This window comes from Acomys russatus, chromosome 10 (assembly GCF_903995435.1).
Source record: "Acomys russatus chromosome 10, mAcoRus1.1, whole genome shotgun sequence".
In the NCBI taxonomy this organism is placed as follows: Eukaryota; Metazoa; Chordata; class Mammalia; order Rodentia; family Muridae; genus Acomys; species Acomys russatus.
Window position 1 is genome coordinate 55,471,349 of NC_067146.1, and position 14,161 is coordinate 55,485,509.

The 14,161-nt window shown below is 50.0% G+C and overlaps 1 protein-coding gene across 4 annotated transcripts in view; it reads left to right on the forward strand.

The window, feature by feature from the left end:
* Positions 1–14,161, forward strand: part of Dpp6 (dipeptidyl peptidase like 6) — an 846,101-nt gene that overhangs the window by 774,693 nt on the left and 57,247 nt on the right. For all 4 annotated transcript variants that reach the window (XM_051152206.1, XM_051152208.1, XM_051152205.1 and 1 more), the window contains exons 11-12: positions 11,205–11,328; positions 13,122–13,160. In XM_051152206.1, the coding sequence (XP_051008163.1) occupies positions 11,205–11,328; positions 13,122–13,160 (163 nt within the window). The remainder of the gene's footprint in view (positions 1–11,204; positions 11,329–13,121; positions 13,161–14,161) is intronic.

Consider the following 14,161-nt stretch of genomic DNA (forward strand, 5'->3'; position numbering starts at 1 on the left):
TAGTGTGCTGTTTTGTTCACTCCCCCGATTAGTCACCAAGGCAACAGCATTCACTGGACTGAGCAAGTTGGACATGTGGGAACATGGCAGAATTCAGTAGAATTGTGCAGGGGCCTTGGGCACTTTGGGGTAGGGGATGAAGATAATGATATTCAGAGAGTGTAATAGCACCCCTCCCCTGCAGAATTCCGCTGGAGATCTTTCAACCCCTTTCTTTCAGTGGAACTTGACGTCATGGGAGAAAATGAGGGCAGACCAGGCTTGGAATGTCAGCGCTCTGTAAATGAATAGTATCCCCCTTTCTCTTCCTTGCCAGACAGGATCAGGTGCCCCCAGCTGAGTTCTCATAAACCTGAACCCAGGCAGCTTTCCTAGGGTGGGAGCCTCGTGGTCTATCACTGGGCAGACCCCCTCTGTGTGCACTGGTTGAGGAAGAGCAGTTCATTTGAGATAAAAGCAGCACATGTGATTGTTCCACGTCTTTCCAAAAGATCCCTCTATTTCATCATTTCCTTCTCAGCCAATCCCTGTCAAGACTCCTGGGGCCAGGTCCAGCCAGCATGCTGAATTAATATGGAAAGTCACCTGGAAAATTTCAGCCATCTGTTTGTGTTAATTGGGAGTCTCGTTTAGTCAATTTGGTGATGCTGTTTCCGTAGGCTTGATTAGCTCCAAGGACAATGAAAAATTAGCTGCAGTCAGGACTTGAAGTTTTGAATGCCGGCTTTCAGGTCTTCGCACGCTCTGATTTCTTAAGCTAAACGCAACGACATGCTTGAAGAGCGACACAAATTTGCAGCATGCAGATGCCACACCACCTTCTGAGTCCGTCACACTTCCTTGAGTGTGTTTATCATCAGGATTTATTTATTTTTATTTTGTGTCTCTGAGTGGTTTGCCCACATAGACATGTGTGCACCACAAGCATTCGGTGCCTGCAGAGGCCAGAAGAGGGAGTCAGATCCCCAGGGACTACAGTTACAGATGCTGTGAACCACCATGTAGGTGCTGGGACCCAAACTGAGGTCCTCCTCAAGATCGGCAAGCACTCTCAGCCCTCTGAACCATCTCTCTAGCACCACTAGACATTTCTCTAGGATCTCACTGGTATTTATTTGCCTGTGATTAAGCTTGGCACTAAGAATTCAGTAGTAAGTAAGCACAAAGGCCACAGTGTATGGAGCGATACAAACATCAGATGGAGTCTTGAAAACATGCAAACAATGGTGGGCCTGAGAAGAGTTGGGAAGGTACATGGAAGAAGAGAGCACTCGCCTGGAGGTGACCGTGTCACAGGCTAGACCAGAATTTCTCAGCCTTGACACAAATGAAATCTTGGCACCTCTGAATCTTGTGGGGCTGCCCTGTGTGTCGCAGAGTCCTGGGTCTGCCGTGAGTCCTCTCTCCCTATTCCCTGCCATGGATGGAAGAAGTTTCCCCTGGCACCAACAAAGCTCCAGGCAGAAAAGCCCTGATCTGAAGCACTTTCAGCCCCTCTTGCTCTCTCTCTTTCTCCTCTGGGAAATGAAGACAAGTATCCACCACAAAAGAGTGACATCTCCTGGGTAGCTGTGAAACTCTAGGAGGCGATGCAGGGAGCACAGGCCTGGCCCATGCAGCATCAGTCTCTGGGCTGTGAGTATTCGCTGCAGGCCACATCTCTCCCTTCAAAAGTCCCCTCCTCACCAAGGAAGTCCATGATCACATCGCTAACTGGCTTCCTAGCATCACCATAGGCATTGTCAATTCAGTGGTCAGATTATGATTCTCGGGTGAGATAGGGGACCTGACTGGAAGCTTTTCTTTAACTCCAGAGTTAATAAAGGATGCAAGGATGTGCTCATATGGGTCCAGGTGGCATTTGAGAGGCTGAGTGTCTAGAGGCCATTTGGCAGCCATGTTGCATTGAACTTGCTGGGTTGCTGCTGGTCCAGCAGGCAGAGTCCAGGAGAGCACTCTGTAACAGCAGAGATGAAAGTTGCCCAGTCAGTCAAAAGCAGTCAGCACGGGAAGGGGCCACTCCTCATAATTTTGCATGATCTCATTGGCCGCTGCAGGATGAAGTCACCAAACATTTCTTTGTTTGTTTGTTTGTTTGTTTAGGCATATTTTTTATTAATTTATTCATATTACATCTCAATCGTTAGCCCTTTCCCTGTTTCCTCCCATTCTTCCCTCCCTCCCACTTCCCCCCTTCTCCCCTTCCCTATGTCTGTGATTGAGAGAGACCTCCTCCCCCTATATATGCTCTTAGAATATCGGGTCTCTTCTTGGTAACTTGCTATCCTTCCTCTGAGTGCCGCCAGGTCTCCCCATCCAGGGGACATGGTCAGAAAAGGGGCACCAGAGTTCGTGTGAGAGTCAGATCTCACTCTCCACTCAATGGTGGAGAATATCCTGTTCGTCGGCTAGGTCTTGGTAGGGGTTCGAAGCTTACTGCCTATATTCTCCTTGGCTGGTGCCTTAGTTTGAGGAGGACCCCAGGACCCAGATCTGCCTGTCATAAAGTTCTTCTTGTAGGTTTCCAGGACCCTGTGGGTCCTACTATTTCCCCATTCTTCCATGCTACTCTCACCTAAAGTCTCAATAGGATGTCCTCTCCTCTGACCCACTTTCTTCACCAAACATTTCTAATCGGCCTCTGAAACTGGACAGTCTTTATTAAGCTGGAATGCCTGGTCCCCTTCCTGCGCTCAGGCCCTGCAGCTTTCCCACCCCAGTGCCAGCTGCTCCATCTTCACCTTGAACGGCTGGCTTGCTGCCCTTGACTACAGCAGGAATCTGCCCCTCCATACCCACCCTTTCCCTTGCCCACCAGCATCACCCCATGGCCTGTCACTCTCCTGTTTCACTGTCAACTGAGTAGCTAGAGTGACATTTAAACCACAGCAGGTCATAAGGCCCTGCTCAGAGCATCTATAGTCCTCTCCTCACAGAGGGAAAGGACAGCTTCTGTGACAGCTAAAGCTCTCAGTCCCTCAAACCTTCTACTTGGCTGATCACTCCAGCACCCGCAGCTCAGAGTCACCTGTTCTCCCCTTCACAGCCAAGGGATATGGAGGGCTGACTTTCCATTAATGACTTGTTCCAGTCTCTGCCCCACCTGCAATGTGGGGTGGGTGAGGCAGGGATGTGCCCATGCATGAGCACTCGCACGCGTGTGCACACACGCACGCGCGCGAACACACACACACACACACACACACACGTAAATCTGCACTACCATTCTGCAGCTGGGAGTGGTGTGTTATTTTAGTTCAGGACACATTTGCTCGATGAGTAAGTTAATTTAAGTATTAGGACCAAAGTTACTATTTCCATAGAATGTCTTCATTTGTCCTTTCTGTGGATGGCGACTAACGTTTAAGCATTAGACATTGCTGATGGCCTCCATCAAGGAAAAGTGGCTTGAGGGGAGGGAGAGAAGGCTCTGTGGGTGAGTGCTTGCTGCTCTTCCAGAGGACAAGGAGTTTGGTTCCAAGCCTACATGTTAGGCAGCTCACAACTCCTTGTGGCTCCAGTTTGAGGGGACTCTGACACTCTCTTCTGGCCTCTATGGGCACCCCCCCATACATGTGGCATGCGCACACAGAGACACAAACATAAAAAGTAAAAAAAAAAAAAAAATACTTCAAATGTATTAAGTGAAATAAGACACTTGCCTCACGCAGGGTGTAAAAGGGACTTTTAAAATGCCTTAAGGAGCAGTGGGATGGGCCCTGTGGGTAAAGACACTTGCAGCCAAGCCTAAAGACCCAAGTTGGATCTAGAACCAACTCCTATAAGTTGTCCTCTGGCCTCCACACGTGCACTGTCACACTCATACACGCACATACAACTTTAAGAAAGTTTGGTGCCCTTGAAATGTAGAAGTAGCCAAGAATCTTGGAAGCGTAGCCCTACAGTCACCAGGCAGGCATCAGGCAAAGAAAGACACCAGACACTGGGTCATCTTCCCTGACACACGGCTGTTCTTCGCCTCTCCCCAGCCTGGCTTCCTTGTGATATTGCGTTACGCTGGCCCTGTAAATCCTTCCACATGCCTCCCATGCTCTCATCTTTCTGTGTGCCATGTGCTATGTTAGGCACTATGGCACTCCTTGGGAGGGCACGGTCCACAGAGCTGTGACAGCATCCTGCTGTGGGCAGGAGCCAAGTGCGAGCATGAGAGCAGAGTGAGAGGATGGATTGGAAGGGTTGGGAGCACCTCACAGACACATCAGGAGTCTGCCAACATCAGAGGCATCTTGGGAAACGTGTGTTAAGGAAAACTGAGAATGGCCCTGTGATGCACACAGTTCACACAAGCACCCCATATGAGTAAAACTAAATAAATCTTTTAAATTATAAGTTGTTAAACTTGGGTATACATGTGGATCTGGATGTAGAAAGAAATAAGGGCTGTTTATAGAGAGCAGGGTATATTGTAGGTACAAATGTAGCTATAGATCCCTGCTCTCTCCCTGTCCTCTCCCAGAGCTGTGTAGAGATTGTAAAGGCCTATGAGTGTGTATCTAGCACCCAGCCTACAGTACACCCAGACTATACCCAGGGATTTAGTGTGCAGCTATGTTTCCTGGGCAGCTGACACTACTGAGCCTTCTCTACCACCAGCTCTTCCTCCACACACAGTACCCATGACATAACAGGCCATGCCAAGACACATGTGAAACTCAACCTTCCTCCTTTTGGATTTAGACACAGCGCCACCCTGTGGTGGGTCCTAGCTACTTGGGATAGGAAGCTCTTGCAGGTGATGGGAGTGATGCAGTCATTCCAGGCTGGGGAGTGAGAAACGTTTATCCTATAGATTCACTGCAAAAGATACTACAGGGTCGCTGCCAACAACTGGATTAGACACCTTCACTGTTTAAAATGCCTGGCTCATGGGAGTTGGAAATTGGAGTCTCGGAAGTCTGGTTAGATGCACTTCCGGGGAGAAAGAGAGAAAGGCTGATGCTCACCGCTGTAACCAGATGTCAAAGGTACCCAGAGTGTTCTGAGGACGTTGTCATTAGACACCAGTGGTGGATGAGCTCTTTGGCAAGCCCGTAAATAGAGTAGCCATCGGCACAAAGCGGCATTGACATCCGCATATGTCGGTAGCGTTCTGGACAAGGTTTTTCCAGACTGTCACGAGTCTGGAGAGTCCGTTGATGATAAGTGCAAAGGGCTTAAGTGACAGCTAGTCTTCTCCCCTGAGCCACAGCTAGCAAACCAGTACACTGGTTTGAGGACATATGCAAGAGAACAGGACTTGACAAAATCTGGCCCACGGTGTGTTTTTTAAACATTCCGGAATGCACTCGGGTGTGGGAGAATGGGGCCCGCCTGCTGTCTGCTGTCAGCGGTTTGCTTTGGTCCTTCTACTGCCTTCCCGTCTCAAGGGTCCTGGTGTCTCCAGGGCTTCTAAAGGTTCCTAGCTTCCCTTACATTTCCTCCCATGACTTACAGAGACCAAAACTAAGAAGCAGGCAGGTGACTGCTAAAGGCACCCCTAATTCATTACAGGGCCAGGCCTGGGTCTCTAAAGCCAGAGTCCATTGCTACCTGAGCTCCTACTGGCTTTCAGGTACATCTGAAGGCAGAGCCTCCTCCTCCCCACAGTCTCCTCAGATTCTCACAGGCAGGACACACATATTCAAAGCTCAGCTGGCAGGCACAGTGAGCACTGAGTCAGCCAGCAGGCACTGTGAGCACTGAGTCAGCCAGCAGGCACTGTGAGCACTGAGTCAGACAGCAGGCAGGGTGAGCACTGAGTCAGTCACAGGGGCACTAAGTTACAATCAAACATGGAAGGTATGTATCCAGTGGAAGGACCGCAGCAGATCAGTGTGCGACTTCCGGGTGACCAGATACAGACAGGGCAGCATCAGGTTGGAGCAGAGCAGAAGATCTGAGGCCATGGCCAGAACAGAGGAATCTGAAAGAGAAGACAAAAGCCAGGCACCAGATGTCCCCCTACCATCCTCACAGAGGGAAGATGGGAAGAGGCACATGAGTGGCCCTGACACCAAGCAAGTATCTACAGGCGTTTCACATAGCTCAGCATGGCCAAAGTACTCCAGAGGTTTCCTTGGCAACAAGATGGTGTCATGAACCTGGTGCCAGGCTGAGCATCAATAATATCCTTTCTGAGAGCTGCAGGGATCACTTCCTCCACCCCCTACCTTAGAAACCACTTTCTGTCATCCTCATCTGTGAAAGAAGGGACCTGAGTCCTCGAGACTCTGAGTCCTTAGGGTGAGGCATTTTGTTGAAAGGGACAGCTGTGACCAGACATTTCTTAGTGCCTCTGTATATTGGCCTGTGCTCCAGAAGAGAAAACACAACTCTCAAATGATATTAACTCCACAATATTACAAAGCTGCTGCTTACAACTAGCTGAGCTGGACCGGGAGACCCCAGGAAGCTGGAGTGAGCATGATGTAGAGCATCGGGGGCTCTGTTATCATCTCAGGACTGAGCACAGGGGTGGGGTGTTCCTACTGGATCACAGGAACAGAGAGAGCCAGATGGAGCAAGGCTTGGGACCAATTGGCTGAGACCTTGGGTTGATGGAGATATGTGTGGAGGGAGCCACAGAAATAAATATCACCCTCTCCCTCCCTTTCCTTTGACCTCTTGACAGTGCCCCTATAGGGTACCCAGAGCCCCTCCCCCCTCCACGTGCCATCTGTCTTAGTTATATTAGCATTTCATTGTGGGCTTGCATAGAGGTTCAGAGAAAGTCCATGGTCACCATGGTGGGAATTGTGGCAGCAGGCAAGCAGGCGTGGCTCTGGAGCAGTAGCTAAAAGCTCACGTCTGATACAAAAGTTGCAAGCAGAGAAAGAGCGAGGCTGCCTGGCATGGGCTTTTGGGAATTTGTCTCTAAAGGGGTGTGCTCCTTTAGAACCCACCATCAGTGAGACACCTCCTCCAGCAAGGCCACACCTCCTAATCCTTTCTAAAGAGTCCACCAATTAGAACCATCCACTCAAATATATGAGCATGGAGGGTGGGTTTTCATTCAAATCACCAGCCGCCCATACAGGTGAGCCCCCACAGCAACACAGAGCAGATGAAGGAAGCAAAGGGGACACATAGGAAACACCCTCATGCCCTCCTATGTATTAGGAAATGCTTAATACAGATTGATGGACAATGGATATGGAGATGTGTGACGGATGGATAGACAGATAGATAGGCAGGCTGGTAGATTGGAGGGGTGTGTAGGTGTGAGGACTAGATTAGATCAGTGGATGGGAGAAGATAGATTAATGGGATGGATTGAGGTAGATTGGATTAGATGAGTGAATAGATGGATCGGATTGTAGGGATTGGAATATATGGGTGGGTAGATAGGTGGATGGATGGATGGATGGACGGATGGGCGGACAGTATGATAAACAGATAGGCTTTGACTACATTAAACTAGAATACAGAGAGGGCTATCATAAAAATAGCTCTGCCCCACCTTTGTAACAGATGCTTTCACTACTGCAACATTAACCGTTGGATATGTAGCCCGCAGTTGCCAGGTGTGCTCTCTGTGACACCAGCTCTTCACACGCCCTGACGGCCAGCCCTTCTGCATACCCAGCCCCTCTCATAGAAAAAAAAAGAGAGAGATAGAAGTAGGCTTTGTTCTTGGTGTCCGGTGATAGAGAAATTATGAAGAGACATTGAGTAGGCATCTGTCTGAATGCATCACTTCCCTATTTTCTGCAGTGCACTTGGCCTCCATACGTCTCAGGTAGCTGCATGCTGACTCTGAGGAAGACCCAGTCAGGACTGTGAACATCACTGCAGGCAGCATTGTGCTTGGTGCTATGGCAGTTTACTCAAAGCAAAGTGAAAGCACACCCCTTTAGAGACAAATCCCCCTCTCACAGCGTGTTCTGTTTCAGCTTGAGGCACGAAATAAGCATTGCTTTCAGATGCCGAAGTTAAGTGCCAGCTCTTTGTGTCATGGGATCAATAGACTTTGTACCCTTTGCCCTTTATATCCACAGGCGGTCAGAGACCGTGGCAGTATCGGGGAAAGTGGCATGGCACATTAATCCCTGTGAGACAGACAATGCTCATCCATATTTTATGACAAACAAGTGGGCTAATCAAAAATCCTTCCACCAGTCACCACCTAGCACCTCTGTGCTCTGATCTGAAGGCACCTCCTTAGCTGAACTGCAGGTGCCCCTCCCATATGCCCTAAAGCAGAGTCTGCTCCCCTCCCTGGAGTTAAAGGCCCTCGCATCCAGCCTCCATCCAACCTGTGAGGCAGAGCCTGCCCCTCAGCGCCTGAATTCTTAAGTAGAGCCCTGCTGTCCATAGCAACTCCCATGAGTACCCTTTGAGAAACAGTGAGCATGCACCATCCTTTAGAATAACCCTTCCCAACTTGGGCTCGGTGGCCAAGATTGCCGCAAGGAAAGGTGCTGAGAGGAACTGCTGGCCACCGACGAGGGAGTGGCATGAGGACACACTCTCAGCATCCACACAGGCATCCCTGAAGCAGACGTTCAGGAAGCACTCGGGGTGGAAGAGATGACGCTGCAGCTAAGAGCACTTGCTGTACTTCCAGAGGACCCAGCTTCCATTTCCAGCACCCACATGGTGCCTCACAGCCATCTGTAACTCCAGTTCCAGGGGGTGGGGGGAGTGGCAGGGAACTAATGCCCTCTTCTAGCCTCTGCAAACACTAGGTAAAACTCCCATACACATAAAATAAAATAAGGGCGTGCTCCTTGGACACTCAAAGAAATCTGGAAATGTTTCTGGAGGGGATGGAAACTCCAGCTGAATGCTGGCAACAGGTTCAACAAAGCTGTCTGAGGCAAGGGAATAAGAAACAGTCCATGCCGTGTCCGTGTACATTTGTCCAGGAAGTGTAATGGGATGGGCATTCACCTGTGTCCCTGGTACCACGTGGAAGAAAACTGCTGAGTGTCAAATAAAGTCATAAAACAGAAGAAGAAGAAGAAGAAGAAGAAGAAGAAGAAGAAGAAGAAGAAGAAGAAGAAGAAGAAGAAGAAGAAGAAGAACAGCAGCAGCAGCAGCAACAACAACCACCACCACTCAGGAGGGAGAGAGTCAGTGCCATTGCTCCCAAGGACTCATTTGAAAATGTGGTATTGATGATCACAAAGGCATGACCCCTTGCCTCTCTCTGCATCGCCGCTTTGCAGCCACGCCACGGTGCTACATCCTCCTGGGCCAGGGCCAGCCCCGACTTCCTCAGAAGGGTCTTTGTCCTCTCCCTTAGCTGCTTCCTAATGCTGTTTCATTCTGAAGCACTGTGTCTATCTGCCAAAGCATGCACTCACTCAAAGCACGTTGACTGGGGACAGGGCTGGAAGTAGAGACCTATAGTTTGATGAAAATTCCATACATGTACACAATACGCTTTGTTCATATCCACCCACCGCTATCTCCCTCCAACTCTCCCACGTACCCTCGCCATCACATACCTCCCAGTTTCACGTCCTCCTTTCTTGTTTCTAATAACCCCTGAGTCTGATCACTGCTGTTCATAAGTGCAAGCATATGTGGCTGCCCCTTAACAGTCATATCCCCAAAGGAGAGGACTCCCTCGGCAGCCTGCAAATGCTAATCGTTTGTCTGACACAGATGAGGCTGTGGGGCCTTTCCCCTATCCGTGCTGGCATTGGCTGGCTTGCTCTTGTGCAGATCTTGTGCAGGCAAGCTCGGCTGCTGCAAGGTGATGTTTGCAGCGGTCACATCGTGTCTAGAAATCAGCATTCTGCAGCTCCCCTCGACAGCCAGCTCTATGTTCTTTCTTCCCCCTTCTGCAAAATGCCCTGGGCCCAGAATCAAAGGGTGGTGACCTTTCTTGATGACTTGTGTCAGAAGTGCCCAGCCCAGGCCCACTCATAGTGTGCCGCTTGAGGATACGTGTTGGTAACTGTTCTACAAGTCTCACTGGTGTTGATTTCCAGAAGAGAAGGTTGTATTGGTCCATGTATAGTACTTCGTATGTAAATCAGGAATAGGAAGTTTAGAATAAGGGGCACTGCAGTTGGCCAGTAGTGCAGGAAATTTTTATATAATAGAACTGAAACAGTTCAGAGTGAATGAGCCTACAAATGAAACAGGCACAGGACCCTCATTAGTGGGAAGACCATGAGAGAGGCAGTCCTCACAGAGCCACCATGAGAAAGACCACCCTCACGGAGCCCTCATTCTCTCCTTTATGCCCACATGAGTACTGTTGCTGGCCGTAAGACCGGACTGGATTGTGTGTGGCTTCCCACCCACTCCCTGGCTGCCTGTGCCCAGCAGATCCAGGAGGTCATCAGCACATGTTCATCCCCAGGGAATTTCAAGCTCCTGGCCTCCATCTACTGTAGTCCAGAAAACTATGAGCAGTGAAGCAGGCCTAGGCACACCTCTTGAAATTGTGTGTGTATGTGCATGTGTGTATGTGTGTGTATGGGGGTAAGTACATGTGTGTGCAAGCATGCATGTGGGTGCATGTGGGTTTGTCTGGGTATGTTCACATTTGTGTAGAGGTGAGTATGCCTACATGGGGTATTTGTGCATGTAGCAGAAATAAGTGATAGTGAGTGAAAATGTGTATGTGTGTGTACACATATGTGGAATTAAGTGAATGTGTGGAAGTGAGTGCATGTGTATGTACACATGTATGCATGCATGTACATGTGTAAGGAGGCCAGCAGTCAACATCAGGGATTTTTTTTTTTATCAGTTGTGTGCTCCCTTAATTTTTTGAGACAGAGTCTTCGCTAAGCCTGGACCTTGCCAGTTCAGACTGCCTGACTACATGCTCCAGGGAGCTCCCCACCCAGTACTGAGATAGCAGGCGCACACTCCTGGGCCTGGGCCTGGGCCTTTTACATGGCTTCTTAGTTAGAGTTTCTGTTGTTGTGATAAAACACCATGACCAAGAGCAACTCACGGAGGAAAGCCTTCTTTTCACTTTGTGTAGGTGAAACTGAAGTCGGTGGAGCCCCAGCCAGAGCATATGACCCCACAAACTGGCAGGGCAGCCCCAGTAACCCCCAGCTGGTGAGGGGCAGGCGCTACGGCAGGCTGACCACCCATAGGAGCTTTCACCCCACATGCGAATGGCCCATTTCAGAACCCTACACGTACACACACTGGCTGCTATGTCCAGAAGTTGGGTGTGGCCGGCTTCTGGTGTTCATTGGCCCTGCTCACACTCTTATTTGTATTTTCAGGGAGTATTACATCACCATGGTGAAGTGGGCCACCAGCACCAAGGTCGCTGTGACCTGGCTAAACCGGGCCCAGAATGTGTCCATCCTGACCCTCTGTGATGCCACCACGGGTGTCTGCACTAAGGTACAGTGCGGGGACTGAGAAGTGGGTGGAGGAGTGGCCAGAGCGTGGAAGGTGGCACCCAAGCACTTAAGCGCCTCCTGTTGGAGAAAGGTGAAGCCTAGCTTCGCTGTCTTTGACGCTATGTCCAGCCTCTGTTTTGGCACCACCTAGTGGACAGTAAGATATTGCTACAAAATCCCTGGGCAGATCAGAAAAGCAGCTGGGGCTCCAGCAGGCCAGAGTCTGTTTCTACTGGCCACTGTTATGCTGGAAACACTGCTCTCCTCATTTTCAGTTGCTCAAGAGAGGAGGGTACTGGCCCAGGACCTGACCAAGCTACAATTTCTGAGTCCAAAAATTCTTCCTCTTCTACAATACCCTAAAGCCAGGTGCCGTAGCACAGGCATGGCAGGTCCAGGCCGACCTGCAGTATGTCTTGGAGCAGAAGGCAGCCCAGGGCATCCTTACCTGTCCCAGCCAGGGCATCAGACTTTCCCCCTCTGCTCTGCAAGCCAAGCTTCCACATAGCTGAGCCACAGCCCTAAGAAAGTCACCTTGCGTTGACTTTAAAAGACCAAGTGACACTCCAGACAGATCTTCCAGAAACTCTTTTTGACGCTAAGTTTCTTAAAAAATGTTAAGCAAGAAACATCAGGCTTGCCTGGGCAGGTTCACTGAAACCTGGGGACTCTACCAGGTAGCTCTCAGCACACTGCCCAGGGAGGGTTTCCTCAGAGGTCACAGTGAGCTCTTCCTGCCTCTGACTCCTCAAGTTGGGTTGATATTTCCTTACGGTTAGATCACCAGTAGCAATTCTGGGTGGTTCTGGTGGGTTGCTCTGGGGGGTAGTGGTGGAGGGGGGAGTGGAGGGGGAAAGGGGGGATGCAAGACAAGCAGGGCCCAGGGCTGGGTACCCCTTCTGAGTGTCCAAATCTTCTCTCTGCATGTCCTGATATGCCCCCCTTGCAATAAGGAGCAGCCACAGGCAATGCACGACAAGCACCAGGCTGGTGACACCTCAGGTGACAGCAACTGAACAGAGAGGCAATTGGTTGCCCAGGCATGATTTGTTTGTACATATCTTTGCACATGGCAATGCAGAGCAACTTTCATACATGCCTTGACCCCTTTTAAATGGCTTTGTTTCCCAAAATTGTTTCTTGGAATTGTAAACTGGAATTTTGATCCACAATGTTCATTAGCATGTGCACACGCACGCATGCACGCATGCATGCACATGCACACGGTTCCTAAGAGAAGTATGATTCCTGAACTTTGTTCTTTCTAATGCAAGAGTGGAAAGAGACAAAAGAATCTACAGAAAACACCAGTGCTAAGGGGTCGCTCTCTGACTATGTTAATTCAAAGACTGTATGACAAGACAACACAAATGTGTAACACAAACAATACCACCTCTGAGGCCTGCCCCTAAAGGAACACAGGGACCAGTGGCGACTGCCAAGTGGACACACACCCAGCTAGTGTGACTGCCGAGTGCACACAGGCTGGTTAATGGTGCCCGCAAGTGTTAGAAATGCCATCGGCTCCCACAGGGCTGCTCACACACTGTGGATCGTCCTGGTTGTTAAGGACAGTGGCATTCCTCTTGCCCGGGGACACTGCACTGGGCTGTCAGCCACAGGATGAGACAAAGAGAACAGGGATTATGTCCGCGTGGCAAGGCCCCAGTGGCCACTCTGCCACCCCCGCCCCCCCCCCCCGTGCAGCCGCCATGTGGGGGAAATTACATCACTCTCTGTACAGCGTGTGCAAACAGACACAAGCCCCTTCCTAACGCTCCAATTCCATTTCAGAAACACGAGGATGAAAGTGAAACCTGGCTGCACAGACAGGTAATGCCACACCCCGCCCCCCATGCACCCCTCACCCTGAGCCCCTAGCTCTCCACGGGGGGCGGTGCGCTGGGGGGTTCCGTACAGGGAGTCACATGGGGATCCCCACTTGGGACCATCCAAGTGCATGTGCTGTTGTGACTGGGGTTGTGTGCGCACAGCCCTCTCCCCTTCGTGTCTCTGGGAAGCTTGCCAAGTTTCCCGGGTGGTACTTTGGAAGTCACTTCCCCCAGGACAATGATGGGAGAAATCTCAGCTCCCCAATCAGATGATGTAGTTGGTGAACCCAAAATAGTGGGCCTGGAAAAGCTGCCCGAGGCGGGGGGCTGGGAGGGTGGGGGTCCGTAGTGACTAAGTAGATGAACATGTAGTTGGCGCCCCTGTTTATTCTTTGGAATGATTTTATAAGTGTGACGTCTTTCAGTGAAATATTTTCTCAGAAACTTGACCCTGGGATCATCCGTGAGATTTTTTTTTCCTTATGCATAACTCAGGCTCTGGGGCTGAAGACTGAATGAGGTTGGGGGTTGAGGTGTGGCTCACTGGTAAAGCATGTATGCAATGTGCTTGAGGTCCAGGCCCCAGCACGGAAGGGATGGAGAGTTGGCTTAGTGGCTAAGATGCAAACTGCCCTTAGTGAGGACTGTGGTTCACATCCCAGCTCAGTGCTGAAGGGCTCAACACTGCCTGTAACTCCAGCTCGGGTGATCAGACACCTCATGGACCTCTGAAAGCCCTCCGACTCAGGTGCACATACCCACACACAAACACACCTAAGTTTTTATTTAAAAAATAAATCCTTAAAAGTAAGAGCTATCAGGAGAAGCCTGCGTAAATCACCCTGTGATACATTCTTTGAATTAACATACTCAGAGAGCGACCCCTTAACACTGGTATTTTCAGTGGATTCTTTTGTCTCTTTCCACTCTTGTGTTAGAAAGAACAAAGTTCAGGAAACTTACTTCTCTTTTATTCCACCCAAGGAAATAAAAATTATCTTC